This window comes from Salarias fasciatus, chromosome 19 (genome assembly GCF_902148845.1).
Source record: "Salarias fasciatus chromosome 19, fSalaFa1.1, whole genome shotgun sequence".
In the NCBI taxonomy this organism is placed as follows: domain Eukaryota; kingdom Metazoa; phylum Chordata; class Actinopteri; order Blenniiformes; family Blenniidae; genus Salarias; species Salarias fasciatus.
The window spans coordinates 15,319,547-15,337,753 of record NC_043763.1 but is presented as its reverse complement, the minus strand read 5'-3'; the positions used below and the strand labels follow the sequence as shown (position 1 = coordinate 15,337,753).

At 44.6% G+C, this 18,207-nt stretch overlaps 1 protein-coding gene and 1 long non-coding RNA gene across 2 annotated transcripts in view; both read left to right on the top strand.

The window, feature by feature from the left end:
• The first annotated feature begins 132 nt into the window (after window positions 1-132).
• On the top strand, window positions 133-948 carry LOC115406433 (uncharacterized). Its single transcript, XR_003933531.1, has 3 exons — window positions 133-182; window positions 324-500; window positions 775-948. It is a non-coding gene; the product is annotated as an uncharacterized LOC115406433 (long non-coding RNA).
• Window positions 949-1,101: 153 nt separating this feature from the next.
• LOC115407139 (uncharacterized) overlaps window positions 1,102-18,207 on the top strand; it is a 28,568-nt gene continuing 11,462 nt past the window's right edge. Inside the window, exons 1-63 of the mRNA XM_030117498.1 lie at window positions 1,102-1,190; window positions 1,312-1,337; window positions 1,517-1,538; window positions 1,632-1,659; window positions 1,785-1,869; window positions 2,000-2,149; window positions 2,268-2,482; window positions 2,590-2,693; window positions 2,787-2,905; window positions 3,014-3,181; window positions 3,377-3,576; window positions 3,678-3,790; window positions 3,983-4,089; window positions 4,231-4,407; window positions 4,682-4,890; window positions 5,003-5,097; window positions 5,219-5,244; window positions 5,424-5,445; window positions 5,539-5,566; window positions 5,696-5,780; window positions 5,911-6,060; window positions 6,180-6,394; window positions 6,502-6,605; window positions 6,699-6,817; window positions 6,926-7,093; window positions 7,289-7,488; window positions 7,590-7,702; window positions 7,895-8,001; window positions 8,143-8,319; window positions 8,592-8,800; window positions 8,913-9,007; window positions 9,128-9,153; window positions 9,333-9,354; window positions 9,448-9,475; window positions 9,605-9,689; window positions 9,820-9,969; window positions 10,089-10,303; window positions 10,411-10,514; window positions 10,608-10,726; window positions 10,835-11,002; window positions 11,198-11,397; window positions 11,499-11,611; window positions 11,804-11,910; window positions 12,052-12,228; window positions 12,503-12,711; window positions 12,824-12,919; window positions 13,041-13,065; window positions 13,244-13,265; window positions 13,359-13,386; window positions 13,516-13,600; window positions 13,731-13,880; window positions 14,000-14,214; window positions 14,322-14,425; window positions 14,519-14,637; window positions 14,746-14,913; window positions 15,109-15,308; window positions 15,410-15,522; window positions 15,715-15,821; window positions 15,995-16,156; window positions 16,522-16,727; window positions 16,817-16,917; window positions 17,028-17,152; window positions 17,342-17,497. Coding sequence (XP_029973358.1) covers window positions 1,175-1,190; window positions 1,312-1,337; window positions 1,517-1,538; window positions 1,632-1,659; window positions 1,785-1,869; window positions 2,000-2,149; window positions 2,268-2,482; window positions 2,590-2,693; window positions 2,787-2,905; window positions 3,014-3,181; window positions 3,377-3,576; window positions 3,678-3,790; window positions 3,983-4,089; window positions 4,231-4,407; window positions 4,682-4,890; window positions 5,003-5,097; window positions 5,219-5,244; window positions 5,424-5,445; window positions 5,539-5,566; window positions 5,696-5,780; window positions 5,911-6,060; window positions 6,180-6,394; window positions 6,502-6,605; window positions 6,699-6,817; window positions 6,926-7,093; window positions 7,289-7,488; window positions 7,590-7,702; window positions 7,895-8,001; window positions 8,143-8,319; window positions 8,592-8,800; window positions 8,913-9,007; window positions 9,128-9,153; window positions 9,333-9,354; window positions 9,448-9,475; window positions 9,605-9,689; window positions 9,820-9,969; window positions 10,089-10,303; window positions 10,411-10,514; window positions 10,608-10,726; window positions 10,835-11,002; window positions 11,198-11,397; window positions 11,499-11,611; window positions 11,804-11,910; window positions 12,052-12,228; window positions 12,503-12,711; window positions 12,824-12,919; window positions 13,041-13,065; window positions 13,244-13,265; window positions 13,359-13,386; window positions 13,516-13,600; window positions 13,731-13,880; window positions 14,000-14,214; window positions 14,322-14,425; window positions 14,519-14,637; window positions 14,746-14,913; window positions 15,109-15,308; window positions 15,410-15,522; window positions 15,715-15,821; window positions 15,995-16,156; window positions 16,522-16,727; window positions 16,817-16,917; window positions 17,028-17,152; window positions 17,342-17,497 — 7,557 coding nt within the window. The 5' untranslated portion in view covers window positions 1,102-1,174. The remainder of the gene's footprint in view (window positions 1,191-1,311; window positions 1,338-1,516; window positions 1,539-1,631; window positions 1,660-1,784; window positions 1,870-1,999; window positions 2,150-2,267; window positions 2,483-2,589; window positions 2,694-2,786; window positions 2,906-3,013; window positions 3,182-3,376; window positions 3,577-3,677; window positions 3,791-3,982; window positions 4,090-4,230; window positions 4,408-4,681; window positions 4,891-5,002; window positions 5,098-5,218; window positions 5,245-5,423; window positions 5,446-5,538; window positions 5,567-5,695; window positions 5,781-5,910; window positions 6,061-6,179; window positions 6,395-6,501; window positions 6,606-6,698; window positions 6,818-6,925; window positions 7,094-7,288; window positions 7,489-7,589; window positions 7,703-7,894; window positions 8,002-8,142; window positions 8,320-8,591; window positions 8,801-8,912; window positions 9,008-9,127; window positions 9,154-9,332; window positions 9,355-9,447; window positions 9,476-9,604; window positions 9,690-9,819; window positions 9,970-10,088; window positions 10,304-10,410; window positions 10,515-10,607; window positions 10,727-10,834; window positions 11,003-11,197; window positions 11,398-11,498; window positions 11,612-11,803; window positions 11,911-12,051; window positions 12,229-12,502; window positions 12,712-12,823; window positions 12,920-13,040; window positions 13,066-13,243; window positions 13,266-13,358; window positions 13,387-13,515; window positions 13,601-13,730; window positions 13,881-13,999; window positions 14,215-14,321; window positions 14,426-14,518; window positions 14,638-14,745; window positions 14,914-15,108; window positions 15,309-15,409; window positions 15,523-15,714; window positions 15,822-15,994; window positions 16,157-16,521; window positions 16,728-16,816; window positions 16,918-17,027; window positions 17,153-17,341; window positions 17,498-18,207) is intronic.

The window sequence follows — 18,207 nt, the reverse complement described above, 5'->3', positions numbered from 1 at the left end:
TGTTCCACATGTGCAACTTTTCAAGAGGTCTTTGTTGAATGTACTCGTGTGGACTTGAACCTTGTCTTGTCTCAGGTTGCAGGGTGGGAATTGCCAATGACGCTGAGTTTCTTGCTACAAACCTGGGCCCGTTTTTAATATTCGCATCGTACTCTCAACTCAGAGTCTTCAACCTCTCTGTGGTAAGTCATGTTTCACTGCCAGCCTCATGTGACAACTGCAGGACAACATCCAGAAGCTGTAAATGTGACACATGGCCCTAGTTTTGTGGGGTCGGGGCAAGTAAGAACCAATGATCAATTCCTTTTTGTGTGCGTCATCAGCTGGAAGTTGTGGACAGCCTGTCACCGCGCCAGCGATCGGAACTTTTCCTGGATCCAGACACTGGTGCTTTGGAGAACCAGACGGTGGCGGATGCAGTGTTGACAAGCTTTCTGGAGTCCCCCGATGATCAAGCGCTCACTGAGTATTTCCAGAATTTCACAGTCATCAGCCAGCAGGTATTTTGCCTCACATCAGCATGAGCACATTTTTCCTCACGACTTTGACCTCCAAAAGACTCGTGTGTTTGGACACATTAATATGAAGCATTCTGCTGTCCCAAAATGACAACATTTTTACCTGCTCGTTGCCTTGTCAATTGACGTGATTTCAAGCACCCGATGCAGCCGACAGGATGCGTGCAGGAAAGCATGGTCTCTGTTGCAATGGCCGGCATTTTTGGTTAAGCAAAAAGTGCCCTAACTTAGTCAAACTTTCCTTTTCGTGTTTCAGCAAAACCTGACCCTAATCACAAACCCAGCTGTGAGAAACACCGTCCTGAATCGGACCCTGACAGCCTTGGCTCCTCAACTGGAAAACTTTGGACCTGAAGACTATCAGCTATGGTTCCAGGTGTATTTGACCCCTGTACTGGCCAGCCTCCGTCCCAACGACTTGCTCGTAATCCCCAGGAACATCAGCTGTCAATCATATGATGAGATGTAAGCGATGACATTTCTCAAGCCGAGGCTTGCAGAGACTTTGGACCGCCATTACGTCAAACTTTGGCTCCATACGAGTCGAGTCATGTTAATTTCTCTTGTCTGCTTGCAGACTGACTGGTTTGAGGAGAGCCTTGTTCTCCCTGCCACTGGAAATTTCAGACAACCTGAGAACAAGCATACAGTCGCTCATGGAAATGTTCACACGTAAGCGGCAAATAAACACCATACTGGCAGTTTTTTTTTTTCAGATCAATCCAATGCCACTACAGCGAGAACAGCTGTACTGATGAGACCAATCTTTTTGATTTTGTTTCCCTAAAAATAGGTTGTGCAGTACCAGCTTCATTCATGGTAAGTGCGTTTATGTGGTTGTTTTACAGGGATTCCCCGTTTTTTTTTTTTTTTTGTTTTCTTTTTTCCCTCCTCACTTGGAAAATGTTCATTCATGGGAAAATGTGGTTTCATCAAGATACTGTAGGGATCCCAATTTCTTTTCTCTGTACTAACAATGATGCTTTGTCTGTCTCTAGTGCCAACTCACGCCTGTCAATGGTAAGTTTGCAAAATACAAAACACACCAGTTTGTAAGACAGGACTGGAATTTCACAAGCAATGTTTTCAAATGCAAACATTGTCTCTTCACAGAGGACCTCATCTGTGGTGGACTCAACAGGTGGGTTTTTATTTTTATTTTTTCCCCCAAAGCTGAGCGTGGAAGCCCAAAGTTTGTTCCCACAATGGAATGGCAGTGTCAGACATTTACATTTATTCCGTTATTTTTATTCTTTTTTTTCTCAGAACAAAACTCAATGAAACATTCTCAAGTGAGGATTCACCGGTATCCGTGTGCAACTTCACCATCCGTCAACATGCCTGTTCCTCGGTAAGGTTTTTTGATGAAACCCGTGAATCCCCAACCTCTCCTTACCTATTTAGATATTCCAGTCCACAGACAAATGTCCAAGAGCTGTGAGCCATTTGTGGATGTTTTTCATGTTCATTTCATTTCAAAGGCTGCACACCTCACTGCCACCAATTTGGCCACACTGTTGGTATGCTCCCTGCAAAGGAGGGAGTCTGACGTTGTGGAATTGTGGAAACTTCTCCTACAAAAGATTCCTGCTTCTACACTGGAGCAAGCCCTCGTGATGTTTTCCACTATGGTACAGTCTGAACCACAAAAGCACACAAGCCTGCTGATTTTCTGTGTTCCGTGTTCCACTGACTCTTTGTTTTTCTTTTGTTTTTGTTTTTTTTTTCTGATTGAATATCAATTTGTAGGTCCCCAACAGCGCCATTGAACAAACAAGGTCAAACATTCTTGAGGCTCTTGGAGAGGTGGTAATCGCCAACTTCAGCCAAACACAACTGGAGGATCCAGATTTTGTCAGCAGGTGGTTCCAGACGAACCTCCGTGCATTACTGACCTCTCCATCCACGAACTTCCTGTTCTGTCTCAGCTCCAGAAACTTCAGCTGCGCCACATACCCCATTGTGTAAGTACGCTTGTGACAGATGACTCCAGTGTCAACTAAAAACAACAGCAAGGCCTGTGATTGGTATTGATTTTAAGAGGATTAACAACTTTACCCTCAAATCTTAGCATTCAGGCATTCAACAGCACATTTGAATCCCTGGACACAGAAGAACGGCAAGCAGTTGTGACTCACTTCAGCGTCCCATTCCTTTCGAGAAACGACTCGTCAGGTGAAGAAAGTCACTCAGATTCCAAACACATTCATCTTTATAGTATGCTTCACCGGCACTCTGATGACAGGCTTGTTTTCCTCCACCTTGCAGACCCTGGCTGTGTCTTGGCTAGCGCAGACACTCGACAGTGGATACAGACAAACTTTGACAGGTTCTCTCAATTTGGAGAGCTGCAGGTTTTCCAGACCCTCAACCCAACTTTCAGCAGTGTAAGCAACAACTGCAGTGGCTGTTTTCCTTGTCAAACCTGAATCTTTTAACCCCTTGGTCTTTGTTAATGCTGCTGTCAGACTTGATATCAATTGCCTTTTTTGTAGGAGGAGGTCCTGGAACTACTCACGCCTGTTCAGCTGGCAGACGTGGTGGGGACTTCAGTGGACCCCAATGACACAGCAATATTTGATGATGTCTTTGACCGGCTTGAAGATGGCAATGCCCTGGAAAATGTGGAAGCATTCTGCGCAAGAGCCATAGAGACTGACCTGGTAGGCTACTTGGAAAATGGGAGAAGAAATGCCGTCCTGCTCTTGTGAACCGGCGTTGTCTTCTCTCCTGCACTTTTCTCACATTTGGCATCATTTGCATGAATTGTATAATAACATCCACTTCTCTGCTTTTATCCAAATACCATGCATGGTAAATCTGCAGCATGTCAAATGTGTGCTTTTGCATGTTGACAGGCCCAAGACTTGTCACCTCCAGTGAGAGACAGAGTGATGAATAGGACATTCGACATCATCGGCCCTGCCTTGCCGAGCTTCAACCAAAGCCGCCTTATTCTTTGGTTCCGTACGCTATTGGTTCCATTCCTTCCCAGTTTCACACCAGAGATGCTCAGAAACACGACCAGGGGCATGAACTGCACTAACTACCATATAGTGTGAGTAGCTTTAAGTGGGCCAGACAGCCTCTTGTCAGACCAAACTGAAAAAGACATTCATTCCTGATGGACAATCCAATGTGTCCTTCCGATCTGTGCAGTGCCGGTGCCGTGGGCAGTGTTGCCAGCCAGGTGTCCGTGACAAGGCAACAAGAGATCTTCCAGGTCCTCTGGGCTTTCCTGAACAATGCTACCGATGTCATCAACACACCAGGTAGAGCTAACATTGTAAACAAGAGTATCATACAGTGCCTTGCTTGAATGGATATGCTCATTTACTTGAATTTGGCGACAAGGACATCTCAAAATGGCACCAACAAGACAACCGTGTTCCACATGTGCAACTTTTCAAGAGGTCTTTGTTGAATGTACTCGTGTGGACTTGAACCTTGTCTTGGTGTCTCAGGTTGCAGGGTGGGAATTGCCAATGACGCTGAGTTTCTTGCTACAAACCTGGGTCCGTTTTTAATATTCGCATCGTACTCTCAACTCAGAGTCTTCAACCTCTCTGTGGTAAGTCATGTTTCACTGCCAGCCTCATGTGACAACTGCAGGACAACATCCAGAAGCTGTAAATGTGACACATGGCCCTAGTTTTGTGGGGTCGGGGCAAGTAAGAACCAATGATCAATTCCTTTTTGTGTGCGTCATCAGCTGGAAGTTGTGGACAGCCTGTCACCGCGCCAGCGATCGGAACTTTTCCTGGATCCAGACACTGGTGCTTTGGAGAACCAGACGGTGGCGGATGCAGTGTTGACAAGCTTTCTGGAGTCCCCCGATGATCAAGCGCTCACTGAGTATTTCCAGAATTTCACAGTCATCAGCCAGCAGGTATTTTGCCTCACATCAGCATGAGCACATTTTTCCTCACGACTTTGACCTCCAAAAGACTCGTGTGTTTGGACACATTAATATGAAGCATTCTGCTGTCCCAAAATGACAACATTTTTACCTGCTCGTTGCCTTGTCAATTGACGTGATTTCAAGCACCCGATGCAGCCGACAGGATGCGTGCAGGAAAGCATGGTCTCTGTTGCAATGGCCGGCATTTTTGGTTAAGCAAAAAGTGCCCTAACTTAGTCAAACTTTCCTTTTCGTGTTTCAGCAAAACCTGACCCTAATCACAAACCCAGCTGTGAGAAACACCGTCCTGAATCGGACCCTGACAGCCTTGGCTCCTCAACTGGAAAACTTTGGACCTGAAGACTATCAGCTATGGTTCCAGGTGTATTTGACCCCTGTACTGGCCAGCCTCCGTCCCAACGACTTGCTCGTAATCCCCAGGAACATCAGCTGTCAATCATATGACGAGATGTAAGCGATGACATTTCTCAAGCCGAGGCTTGCAGAGACTTTGGACCGCCATTACGTCAAACTTTGGCTCCATACGAGTCGAGTCATGTTAATTTCTCTTGTCTGCTTGCAGACTGACTGGTTTGAGGAGAGCCTTGTTCTCCCTGCCACTGGAAATTTCAGACAACCTGAGAACAAGCATAGAGTCGCTCATGGAAATGTTCACACGTAAGCGGCAAATAAACACCATACTGGCAGTTTTTTTTTTTCAGATCAATCCAATGCCACTACAGCGAGAACAGCTGTACTGATGAGACCAATCTTTTTGATTTTGTTTCCCTAAAAATAGGTTGTGCAGTACCAGCTTCATTCATGGTAAGTGCGTTTATGTGGTTGTTTTACAGGGATTCCCCGTTTTTTTTTTTTTTTTGTTTTCTTTTTTCCCTCCTCACTTGGAAAATGTTCATTCATGGGAAAATGTGGTTTCATCAAGATACTGTAGGGATCCCAATTTCTTTTCTCTGTACTAACAATGATGCTTTGTCTGTCTCTAGTGCCAACTCACGCCTGTCAATGGTAAGTTTGCAAAATACAAAACACACCAGTTTGTAAGACAGGACTGGAATTTCACAAGCAATGTTTTCAAATGCAAACATTGTCTCTTCACAGAGGACCTCATCTGTGGTGGACTCAACAGGTGGGTTTTTATTTTTATTTTTTCCCCCAAAGCTGAGCGTGGAAGCCCAAAGTTTGTTCCCACAATGGAATGGCAGTGTCAGACATTTACATTTATTCCGTTATTTTTATTTATTTTTTTTTTTCTCAGAACAAAACTCAATGAAACATTCTCAAGTGAGGATTCACCGGTATCCGTGTGCAACTTCACCATCCGTCAACATGCCTGTTCCTCGGTAAGGTTTTTTGATGAAACCCGTGAATCCCCAACCTCTCCTTACCTATTTAGATATTCCAGTCCACAGACAAATGTCCAAGAGCTGTGAGCCATTTGTGGATGTTTTTCATGTTCATTTCATTTCAAAGGCTGCACACCTCACTGCCACCAATTTGGCCACACTGTTGGTATGCTCCCTGCAAAGGAGGGAGTCTGACGTTGTGGAATTGTGGAAACTTCTCCTACAAAAGATTCCTGCTTCTACACTGGAGCAAGCCCTCGTGATGTTTTCCACTATGGTACAGTCTGAACCACAAAAGCACACAAGCCTGCTGATTTTCTGTGTTCCGTGTTCCACTGACTCTTTGTTTTTCTTTTGTTTTTGTTTTTTTTTTTCTGATTGAATATCAATTTGTAGGTCCCCAACAGCGCCATTGAACAAACAAGGTCAAACATTCTTGAGGCTCTTGGAGAGGTGGTAATCGCCAACTTCAGCCAAACACAACTGGAGGATCCAGATTTTGTCAGCAGGTGGTTCCAGACGAACCTCCGTGCATTACTGACCTCTCCATCCACGAACTTCCTGTTCTGTCTCAGCTCCAGAAACTTCAGCTGCGCCACATACCCCATTGTGTAAGTACGCTTGTGACAGATGACTCCAGTGTCAACTAAAAACAACAGCAAGGCCTGTGATTGGTATTGATTTTAAGAGGATTAACAACTTTACCCTCAAATCTTAGCATTCAGGCATTCAACAGCACATTTGAATCCCTGGACACAGAAGAACGGCAAGCAGTTGTGACTCACTTCAGCGTCCCATTCCTTTCGAGAAACGACTCGTCAGGTGAAGAAAGTCACTCAGATTCCAAACACATTCATCTTTATAGTATGCTTCACCGGCACTCTGATGACAGGCTTGTTTTCCTCCACCTTGCAGACCCTGGCTGTGTCTTGGCTAGCGCAGACACTCGACAGTGGATACAGACAAACTTTGACAGGTTCTCTCAATTTGGAGAGCTGCAGGTTTTCCAGACCCTCAACCCAACTTTCAGCAGTGTAAGCAACAACTGCAGTGGCTGTTTTCCTTGTCAAACCTGAATCTTTTAACCCCTTGGTCTTTGTTAATGCTGCTGTCAGACTTGATATCAATTGCCTTTTTTGTAGGAGGAGGTCCTGGAACTACTCACGCCTGTTCAGCTGGCAGACGTGGTGGGGACTTCAGTGGACCCCAATGACACAGCAATATTTGATGATGTCTTTGACCGGCTTGAAGATGGCAATGCCCTGGAAAATGTGGAAGCATTCTGCGCAAGAGCCATAGAGACTGACCTGGTAGGCTACTTGGAAAATGGGAGAAGAAATGCCGTCCTGCTCTTGTGAACCGGCGTTGTCTTCTCTCCTGCACTTTTCTCACATTTGGCATCATTTGCATGAATTGTATAATAACATCCACTTCTCTGCTTTTATCCAAATATCATGCATGGTAAATCTGCAGCATGTCAAATGTGTGCTTTTGCATGTTGACAGGCCCAAGACTTGTCACCTCCAGTGAGAGACAGAGTGATGAATAGGACATTCGACATCATCGGCCCTGCCTTGCCGAGCTTCAACCAAAGCCGCCTTATTCTTTGGTTCCGTACGCTATTGGTTCCATTCCTTCCCAGTTTCACACCAGAGATGCTCAGAAACACGACCAGGGGCATGAACTGCACTAACTACCATATAGTGTGAGTAGCTTTAAGTGGGCCAGACAGCCTCTTGTCAGACCAAACTGAAAAAGACATTCATTCCTGATGGACAATCCAATGTTTCCCTCCGATCTGTGCAGTGCCGGGGCCGTGGGCAGTGTTGCCAGCCAGGTGTCCGTGACAAGGCAACAAGAGTTCTTCCAGGTCCTCTGGGCTTTCCTGAACAATGCTACCGATGTCATCAACACACCAGGTAGAGCTAACATTGTAAACAAGAGTATCATACAGTGCCTTGCTTGAATGGATATGCTCATTTACTTGAATTTGGCGACAAGGACATCTCAAAATGGCACCAACAAGACAACCGTGTTCCACATGTGCAACTTTTCAAGAGGTCTTTGTTGAATGTACTCGTGTGGACTTGAACCTTGTCTTGGTGTCTCAGGTTGCAGGGTGGGAATTGCCAATGACGCTGAGTTTCTTGCTACAAACCTGGGTCCGTTTTTAATATTCGCATCGTACTCTCAACTCAGAGTCTTCAACCTCTCTGTGGTAAGTCATGTTTCACTGCCAGCCTCATGTGACAACTGCAGGACAACATCCAGAAGCTGTAAATGTGACACATGGCCCTAGTTTTGTGGGGTCGGGGCAAGTAAGAACCAATGATCAATTCCTTTTTGTGTGCGTCATCAGCTGGAAGTTGTGGACAGCCTGTCACCGCGCCAGCGATCGGAACTTTTCCTGGATCCAGACACTGGTGCTTTGGAGAACCAGACGGTGGCGGATGCAGTGTTGACAAGCTTTCTGGAGTCCCCCGATGATCAAGCGCTCACTGAGTATTTCCAGAATTTCACAGTCATGAGCCAGCAGGTATTTGTCTCACATCAACATGAGCACATTTTTCTCAAGACATTGACCTCCAAAAGACTCGTGTGTTTGGACACATTAATATAAAGCATTCTGCTGTCCCAAAATGACAACATTTTTACCTGCTCGTTGCCTTGTCAATTGACGTGATTTCAAGCACCCGATGCAGCCGACAGGATGCGTGCAGGAAAGCATGGTCTCTGTTGCAATGGCCGGCATTTTTGGTTAAGCAAAAAGTGCCCTAACTTAGTCAAACTTTCCTTTTCGTGTTTCAGCAAAACCTGACCCTAATCACAAACCCAGCTGTGAGAAACACCGTCCTGAATCGGACCCTGACAGCCTTGGCTCCTCAACTGGAAAACTTTGGACCTGAAGACTATCAGCTATGGTTCCAGGTGTATTTGACCCCTGTACTGGCCAGCCTCCGTCCCAACGACTTGCTCGTAATCCCCAGGAACATCAGCTGTCAATCATATGACGAGATGTAAGCGATGACATTTCTCAAGCCGAGGCTTGCAGAGACTTTGGACCGCCATTACGTCAAACTTTGGCTCCATACGAGTCGAGTCATGTTAATTTCTCTTGTCTGCTTGCAGACTGACTGGTTTGAGGAGAGCCTTGTTCTCCCTGCCACTGGAAATTTCAGACAACCTGAGAACAAGCATACAGTCGCTCATGGAAATGTTCACAGGTAAGCGGCAAATAAACACCATACTGGCAGTTTTTTTTTTCAGATCAATCCAATGCCACTACAGCGAGAACAGCTGTACTGATGAGACCAATCTTTTTGATTTTGTTTCCCTAAAAATAGGTTGTGCAGTACCAGCTTCATTCATGGTAAGTGCGTTTATGTGGTTGTTTTACAGGGATTCCCCGTTTTTTTTTTTTTTTTGTTTTCTTTTTTCCCTCCTCACTTGGAAAATGTTCATTCATGGGAAAATGTGGTTTCATCAAGATACTGTAGGGATCCCAATTTCTTTTCTCTGTACTAACAATGATGCTTTGTCTGTCTCTAGTGCCAACTCACGCCTGTCAATGGTAAGTTTGCAAAATACAAAACACACCAGTTTGTAAGACAGGACTGGAATTTCACAAGCAATGTTTTCAAATGCAAACATTGTCTCTTCACAGAGGACCTCATCTGTGGTGGACTCAACAGGTGGGTTTTTATTTTTATTTTTTCCCCCAAAGCTGAGCGTGGAAGCCCAAAGTTTGTTCCCACAATGGAATGGCAGTGTCAGACATTTACATTTATTCCGTTATTTTTATTTATTTATTTTTTTCTCAGAACAAAACTCAATGAAACATTCTCAAGTGAGGATTCACCGGTATCCGTGTGCAACTTCACCATCCGTCAACATGCCTGTTCCTCGGTAAGGTTTTTTGATGAAACCCGTGAATCCCCAACCTCTCCTTACCTATTTAGATATTCCAGTCCACAGACAAATGTCCAAGAGCTGTGAGCCATTTGTGGATGTTTTTCATGTTCATTTCATTTCAAAGGCTGCACACCTCACTGCCACCAATTTGGCCACACTGTTGGTATGCTCCCTGCAAAGGAGGGAGTCTGACGTTGTGGAATTGTGGAAACTTCTCCTACAAAAGATTCCTGCTTCTACACTGGAGCAAGCCCTCGTGATGTTTTCCACTATGGTACAGTCTGAACCACAAAAGCACACAAGCCTGCTGATTTTCTGTGTTCCGTGTTCCACTGACTCTTTGTTTTTCTTTTGTTTTTGTTTTTTTTTTTCTGATTGAATATCAATTTGTAGGTCCCCAACAGCGCCATTGAACAAACAAGGTCAAACATTCTTGAGGCTCTTGGAGAGGTGGTAATCGCCAACTTCAGCCAAACACAACTGGAGGATCCAGATTTTGTCAGCAGGTGGTTCCAGACGAACCTCCGTGCATTACTGACCTCTCCATCCACGAACTTCCTGTTCTGTCTCAGCTCCAGAAACTTCAGCTGCGCCACATACCCCATTGTGTAAGTACGCTTGTGACAGATGACTCCAGTGTCAACTAAAAACAACAGCAAGGCCTGTGATTGGTATTGATTTTAAGAGGATTAACAACTTTACCCTCAAATCTTAGCATTCAGGCATTCAACAGCACATTTGAATCCCTGGACACAGAAGAACGGCAAGCAGTTGTGACTCACTTCAGCGTCCCATTCCTTTCGAGAAACGACTCGTCAGGTGAAGAAAGTCACTCAGATTCCAAACACATTCATCTTTATAGTATGCTTCACCGGCACTCTGATGACAGGCTTGTTTTCCTCCACCTTGCAGACCCTGGCTGTGTCTTGGCTAGCGCAGACACTCGACAGTGGATACAGACAAACTTTGACAGGTTCTCTCAATTTGGAGAGCTGCAGGTTTTCCAAACCCTCAACCCAACTTTCAGCAGTGTAAGCAACAACTGCAGTGGCTGTTTTCCTTGTCAAACCTGAATCTTTTAACCCCTTGGTCTTTGTTAATGCTGCTGTCAGACTTGATATCAATTGCCTTTTTTGTAGGAGGAGGTCCTGGAACTACTCACGCCTGTTCAGCTGGCAGACGTGGTGGGGACTTCAGTGGACCCCAATGACACAGCAATATTTGATGATGTCTTTGACCGGCTTGAAGATGGCAATGCCCTGGAAAATGTGGAAGCATTCTGCGCAAGAGCCATAGAGACTGACCTGGTAGGCTACTTGGAAAATGGAAGAAGAAATGCCGTCCTGCTCTTGTGAACCGGCGTTGTCTTCTCTCCTGCACTTTTCTCACATTTGGCATCATTTGCATGAATTGTATAATAACATCCACTTCTCTGCTTTTATCCAAATACCATGCATGGTAAATCTGCAGCATGTCAAATGTGTGCTTTTGCATGTTGACAGGCCCAAGACTTGTCACCTCCAGTGAGAGACAGAGTGATGAATAGGACATTCGACATCATCGGCCCTGCCTTGCCGAGCTTCAACCAAAGCCGCCTTATTCTTTGGTTCCGTACGCTATTGGTTCCATTCCTTCCCAGTTTCACACCAGAGATGCTCAGAAACACGACCAGGGGCATGAACTGCACTAACTACCATATAGTGTGAGTAGCTTTAAGTGGGCCAGACAGCCTCTTGTCAGACCAAACTGAAAAAGACATTCATTCCTGATGGACAATCCAATGTTTCCCTCCGATCTGTGCAGTGCCGGGGCCGTGGGCAGTGTTGCCAGCCAGGTGTCCGTGACAAGGCAACAAGAGTTCTTCCAGGTCCTCTGGGCTTTCCTGAACAATGCTACCGATGTCATCAACACACCAGGTAGAGCTAACATTGTAAACAAGAGTATCATACAGTGCCTTGCTTGAATGGATATGCTCATTTACTTGAATTTGGCGACAAGGACATCTCAAAATGGCACCAACAAGACAACCGTGTTCCACATGTGCAACTTTTCAAGAGGTCTTTGTTGAATGTACTCGTGTGGACTTGAACCTTGTCTTGGTGTCTCAGGTTGCAGGGTGGGAATTGCCAATGACGCTGAGTTTCTTGCTACAAACCTGGGTCCGTTTTTAATATTCGCATCGTACTCTCAACTCAGAGTCTTCAACCTCTCTGTGGTAAGTCATGTTTCACTGCCAGCCTCATGTGACAACTGCAGGACAACATCCAGAAGCTGTAAATGTGACACATGGCCCTAGTTTTGTGGGGTCGGGGCAAGTAAGAACCAATGATCAATTCCTTTTTGTGTGCGTCATCAGCTGGAAGTTGTGGACAGCCTGTCACCGCGCCAGCGATCGGAACTTTTCCTGGATCCAGACACTGGTGCTTTGGAGAACCAGACGGTGGCGGATGCAGTGTTGACAAGCTTTCTGGAGTCCCCCGATGATCAAGCGCTCACTGAGTATTTCCAGAATTTCACAGTCATCAGCCAGCAGGTATTTTGCCTCACATCAGCATGAGCACATTTTTCCTCACGACTTTGACCTCCAAAAGACTCGTGTGTTTGGACACATTAATATGAAGCGTTCTGCTGTCCCAAAATGACAACATTTTTACCTGCTCGTTGCCTTGTCAATTGACGTGATTTCAAGCACCCGATGCAGCCGACAGGATGCGTGCAGGAAAGCATGGTCTCTGTTGCAATGGCCGGCATTTTTGGTTAAGCAAAAAGTGCCCTAACTTAGTCAAACTTTCCTTTTCGTGTTTCAGCAAAACCTGACCCTAATCACAAACCCAGCTGTGAGAAACACCGTCCTGAATCGGACCCTGACAGCCTTGGCTCCTCAACTGGAAAACTTTGGACCTGAAGACTATCAGCTATGGTTCCAGGTGTATTTGACCCCTGTACTGGCCAGCCTCCGTCCCAACGACTTGCTCGTAATCCCCAGGAACATCAGCTGTCAATCATATGACGAGATGTAAGCGATGACATTTCTCAAGCCGAGGCTTGCAGAGACTTTGGACCGCCATTACGTCAAACTTTGGCTCCATACGAGTCGAGTCATGTTAATTTCTCTTGTCTGCTTGCAGACTGACTGGTTTGAGGAGAGCCTTGTTCTCCCTGCCACTGGAAATTTCAGACAACCTGAGAACAAGCATACAGTCGCTCATGGAAATGTTCACACGGTAAGCGGCAAATAAACACCATACTGGCAGTTTTTTTTTTCAGATCAATCCAATGCCACTACAGCGAGAACAGCTGTACTGATGAGACCAATCTTTTTGATTTTGTTTCCCTAAAAATAGGTTGTGCAGTACCAGCTTCATTCATGGTAAGTGCGTTTATGTGGTTGTTTTACAGGGATTCCCCGTTTTTTTTTTTTTTTTTTTTCTTTTTTCCCTCCTCACTTGGAAAATGTTCATTCATGGGAAAATGTGGTTTCATCAAGATACTGTAGGGATCCCAATTTCTTTTCTCTGTACTAACAATGATGCTTTGTCTGTCTCTAGTGCCAACTCACGCCTGTCAATGGTAAGTTTGCAAAATACAAAACACACCAGTTTGTAAGACAGGACTGGAATTTCACAAGCAATGTTTTCAAATGCAAACATTGTCTCTTCACAGAGGACCTCATCTGTGGTGGACTCAACAGGTGGGTTTTTATTTTTATTTTTTCCCCCAAAGCTGAGCGTGGAAGCCCAAAGTTTGTTCCCACAATGGAATGGCAGTGTCAGACATTTACATTTATTCCGTTATTTTTATTTATTTATTTTTTTCTCAGAACAAAACTCAATGAAACATTCTCAAGTGAGGATTCACCGGTATCCGTGTGCAACTTCACCATCCGTCAACATGCCTGTTCCTCGGTAAGGTTTTTTGATGAAACCCGTGAATCCCCAACCTCTCCTTACCTATTTAGATATTCCAGTCCACAGACAAATGTCCAAGAGCTGTGAGCCATTTGTGGATGTTTTTCATGTTCATTTCATTTCAAAGGCTGCACACCTCACTGCCACCAATTTGGCCACACTGTTGGTATGCTCCCTGGAAATGTCGATGCCTGACGTTGTGGAATTGTGGAAACTTCTCCTACAAAAGATTCCTGCTTCTACACTGGAGCAAGCCCTCGGGATGTTTTCCACTATGGTACAGTCTGAACCACAAAAGCACACAAGCCTGCTGATTTTCTGTGTTCCGTGTTCCACTGACTCTTTGTTTTTCTTTTGTTTTTGTTTTTTTTTTTCTGATTGAATATCAATTTGTAGGTCCCCAACAGCGCCAATGAACAAACAAGGTCAAACATTCTTGAGGCTCTTGGAGAGGTGGTAATCGCCAACTTCAGCCAAACACAACTGGAGGATCCAGATTTTGTCAGCAGGTGGTTCCAGACGAACCTCCGTGCATTACTGACCTCTCCATCCACGAACTTCCTGTTCTGTCTCAGCTCCAGAAACTTCAGCTGCGCCACATACCCCATTGTGTAAGTACGCTTGTGACAGATGACTCCAGTGTCAACTAAAAACAACAGCAAGACCTGTGATTGGTATTGATTTTAAGAGGATTAACAACTTTACCCTCAAATCTTAGCATTCAGGCATTCAACAGCACATTTGAATCCCTGGACACAGAAGAACGGCAAGCAGTTGTGACTCACTTCAGCGTCCCATTCCTTTCGAGAAACGACTCGTCAGGTGAAGAAAGTCACTCAGATTCCAAACACATTCATCTTTATAGTATGCTTCACCGGCACTCTGATGACAGGCTTGTTTTCCTCCACCTTGCAGACCCTGGCTGTGTCTTGGCTAGCGCAGACACTCGACAGTGGATACAGACAAACTTTGACAGGTTCTCTCAATTTGGAGAGCTGCAGGTTTTCCAGACCCTCAACCCAACTTTCAGCAGTGTAAGCAACAACTGCAGTGGCTGTTTTCCTTGTCAAACCTGAATCTTTTAACCCCTTGGTCTTTGTTAATGCTGCTGTCAGACTTGATATCAATTGCCTTTTTTGTAGGAGGAGGTCCTGGAACTACTCACGCCTGTTCAGCTGGCAGACGTGGTGGGGACTTCAGTGGACCCCAATGACACAGCAATATTTGATGATGTCTTTGACCGGCTTGAAGATGGCAATGCCCTGGAAAATGTGGAAGCATTCTGCGCAAGAGCCATAGAGACTGACCTGGTAGGCTACTTGGAAAATGGAAGAAGAAATGCCGTCCTGCTTCTGTGAACCGGCGTTGTCTTCTCTCCTGCACTTTTCTCACATTTGGCATCATTTGCATGAATTGTATAATAACATCCACTTCTCTGCTTTTATCCAAATACCATGCATGGTAAATCTGCAGCATGTCAAATGTGTGCTTTTGCATGTTGACAGGCCCAAGACTTGTCACCTCCAGTGAGAGACAGAGTGATGAATAGGACATTCGACATCATCGGCCCTGCCTTGCCGAGCTTCAACCAAAGCCGCCTAATTCTTTGGTTCCGTACGCTATTGGTTCCATTCCTTCCCAGTTTCACACCAGAGATGCTCAGAAACACGACCAGGGGCATGAACTGCACTAACTACCATATAGTGTGAGTAGCTTTAAGTGGGCCAGACAGCCTCTTGTCAGACCAAACTGAAAAAGACATTCATTCCTGATGGACAATCCAATGTTTCCCTCCGATCTGTGCAGTGCCGGGGCCGTGGGCAGTGTTGCCAGCCAGGTGTCCGTGACAAGGCAACAAGAGTTCTTCCAGGTCCTCTGGGCTTTCCTGAACAATGCTACCGATGTCATCAACACACCAGGTAGAGCTAACATTGTAAACAAGAGTATCATACAGTGCCTTGCTTGAATGGATATGCTCATTTACTTGAATTTGGCGACAAGGACATCTCAAAATGGCACCAACAAGACAACCGTGTTCCACATGTGCAACTTTTCAAGAGGTCTTTGTTGAATGTACTCGTGTGGACTTGAACCTTGTCTTGGTGTCTCAGGTTGCAGGGTGGGAATTGCCAATGACGCTGAGTTTCTTGCTACAAACCTGGGTCCGTTTTTAATATTCGCATCGTACTCTCAACTCAGAGTCTTCAACCTCTCTGTGGTAAGTCATGTTTCACTGCCAGCCTCATGTGACAACAGTAGTACTTTGTCCTGTATTTTTGTTCATTTTCATGGACATTGCCACCAATGTCTGCCATGTTGCTTGTATCACAGTAATTTTTTTCTGTGTTGCTGTAAATAATATTTCTTTTCTTCTCTCCTTGGTTATTTCAGGATGTCATCCTGGATTCACTGTCTCCAGCACAACAAGCTGAATTACTACTTGATTCGAACAATTTTTCCAACGAAACACTCGTGGAACTTGTATTTTCAACACTCACAACTCAAGAAAACCTCACCTCATTCTTTGCCACATTCGTTCGTGATGCTGTAGAGGTCAGTCTTTTTTTTTCTTTTTCAATTTACTGCAAAGCAATAAATCATTGACATTTCTAGACAAGGGAAAAAATGCTGAGTTTATGAATTCATAACATGTTGCCCAAACTCAAGAATTAAGGCATACTTGCAATTTTCCCATACCCATGCCATGAATATTCTGTGCCATGAGATCATCCTCAAAAAGATCACCCCCTCTGTGCTTTTCTCAAGAAGTGAAACCTTCGCATTTGATTTAATTATCAGTCATTCAGAAAAGATTTCTAAAGCTGGTCCTGTTTCATGTCTCCAAATTTTTTTCACTTCCATGTTTAATAGTTTTTCTTTTGTCATTCTCTGTTTCTCTATCTGTTTTTTTCTTTTAGCAAAATGTAACCTCAGTTACCCCTGGAGTACGTGACACTGTCCTCAATTTGACATTGACGGAGCTCAGCCGAGGATTTGACACATTTGACGCAGATGACTTCAGGTTATGGTTCCAGGATTATCTACCGCTGTTTCTCCTGAGCACCAACTCAAACACACTGGAAATCATTCCCAGGAATATCACATGTAACTCCTATCAAGAGATGTGAGTCAAACCTTTTTTTTCCTCCATGAACTGATTACCCTATATTTCAATGGCTGTGTTGGAATTATTCTTGTTTTTCATCATTTCAGTGTCAAAGGCTTCAACAATGTTTTCAGTAATCTCTCTGAGAGCCAACGTCAGCAGGTTTTTGTGTTCATTAAAGATTATCTCAGCAGACAATCTTCTTCAGGTTTGTTTTACTTGTCTGTTAAAAAAAAAAAAAATTACATACACAAAAACAAAAAAAGCTTGAGTGACCTTTTGTTGATCAACCTAAAAATGGAATATTTTTATTCATAGGTCTTTCCTGTGTCGAATCAGTAAACAATGAGGCCTCGCGACGTTTTCTTGAAGACAACTTTGGTCGTTTCAGCACTCTTGCATCTTTCAATGACTTTGTGACCTTGAACACAAACTTCAGCGGAGTAAGCCACTAACTTCTTTCATATATTGTAAATTTAACCATGGGCTGATTATTTGGTGCATTTTTACTTCAAACAAAAAGAAAATACAGAACCAGACTGCAAGTCACTTTGCTTTGTCCTGTCATACGGCAATTAGAGTAATAACCCAAACGATATGCATCAGTAAGGTTTGCTACTTGTCACTTGTAGGTGCAGGTTGCAGATCTTCTTACTTTCAATCAGCTGACCCAGCTGGCAGCTACGCCCTCACAGCTAAACGGGATGCAAGATGTGAAAGAAGTCATGGCCAACATCGACCCCGCCGACTTTGATGATTTCTTTGATGCAGTCTCACCTGCCATTGAGGTAAGCTTCCACACAGCTGACTTTTTTTTTAAACAAGGCCTTGATGCAACCAAACAAATTTTCATGTGTAATTTTGACCAATATTGTCTGTGACATTAATGTCTTAATATTTGTGTCAAAATATTGATGTCCAGTCAAAAGTTCAACACCGCATGAATTTATCTTCCCCCTCCATGACATCAAATGTGGCCACAGATGAACCTTGACAAACTCATCTTTTTAACGATACCAAAGCACTGTTTATTTTATAGTTTACCAAGTCATGTCAGCCCTCCGGTAAACGCCAAAACTCCACCTTTCACCATCGACATCTTTGATATTTTAAGTCTCCATAATCCAGCTCGTCTTTGAAAGAAAATTTGACAATGCTGACTTGTCAATTTCACATTCATATGACAATATTTTAAATCAGATCACAGAAATGCTGTAGCTTGCTTGTCTGGTCCACAGAAGGTGCTTACATTACTAAGGTGACAGTAGCTCAGTTTATAGAGCAGGTTGTCTTATAACCGGAAGGTTGGCGGTTCGATCCCCGCTCCCGCAGGCGTAAAACTGTCGTTGTGTCCTTGGGCAAGACACTTCACCCACCTTGCCTAGTATGAAAGTTGTGAGAGTAAATGGTCGGAGGGGCTGATGGCGCAGATTGGCAGCCTCGCTTCTGTCAGTCTGCCCCAGGGCAGCTGTGGCTACAGCAGTAGCTTACCACCACC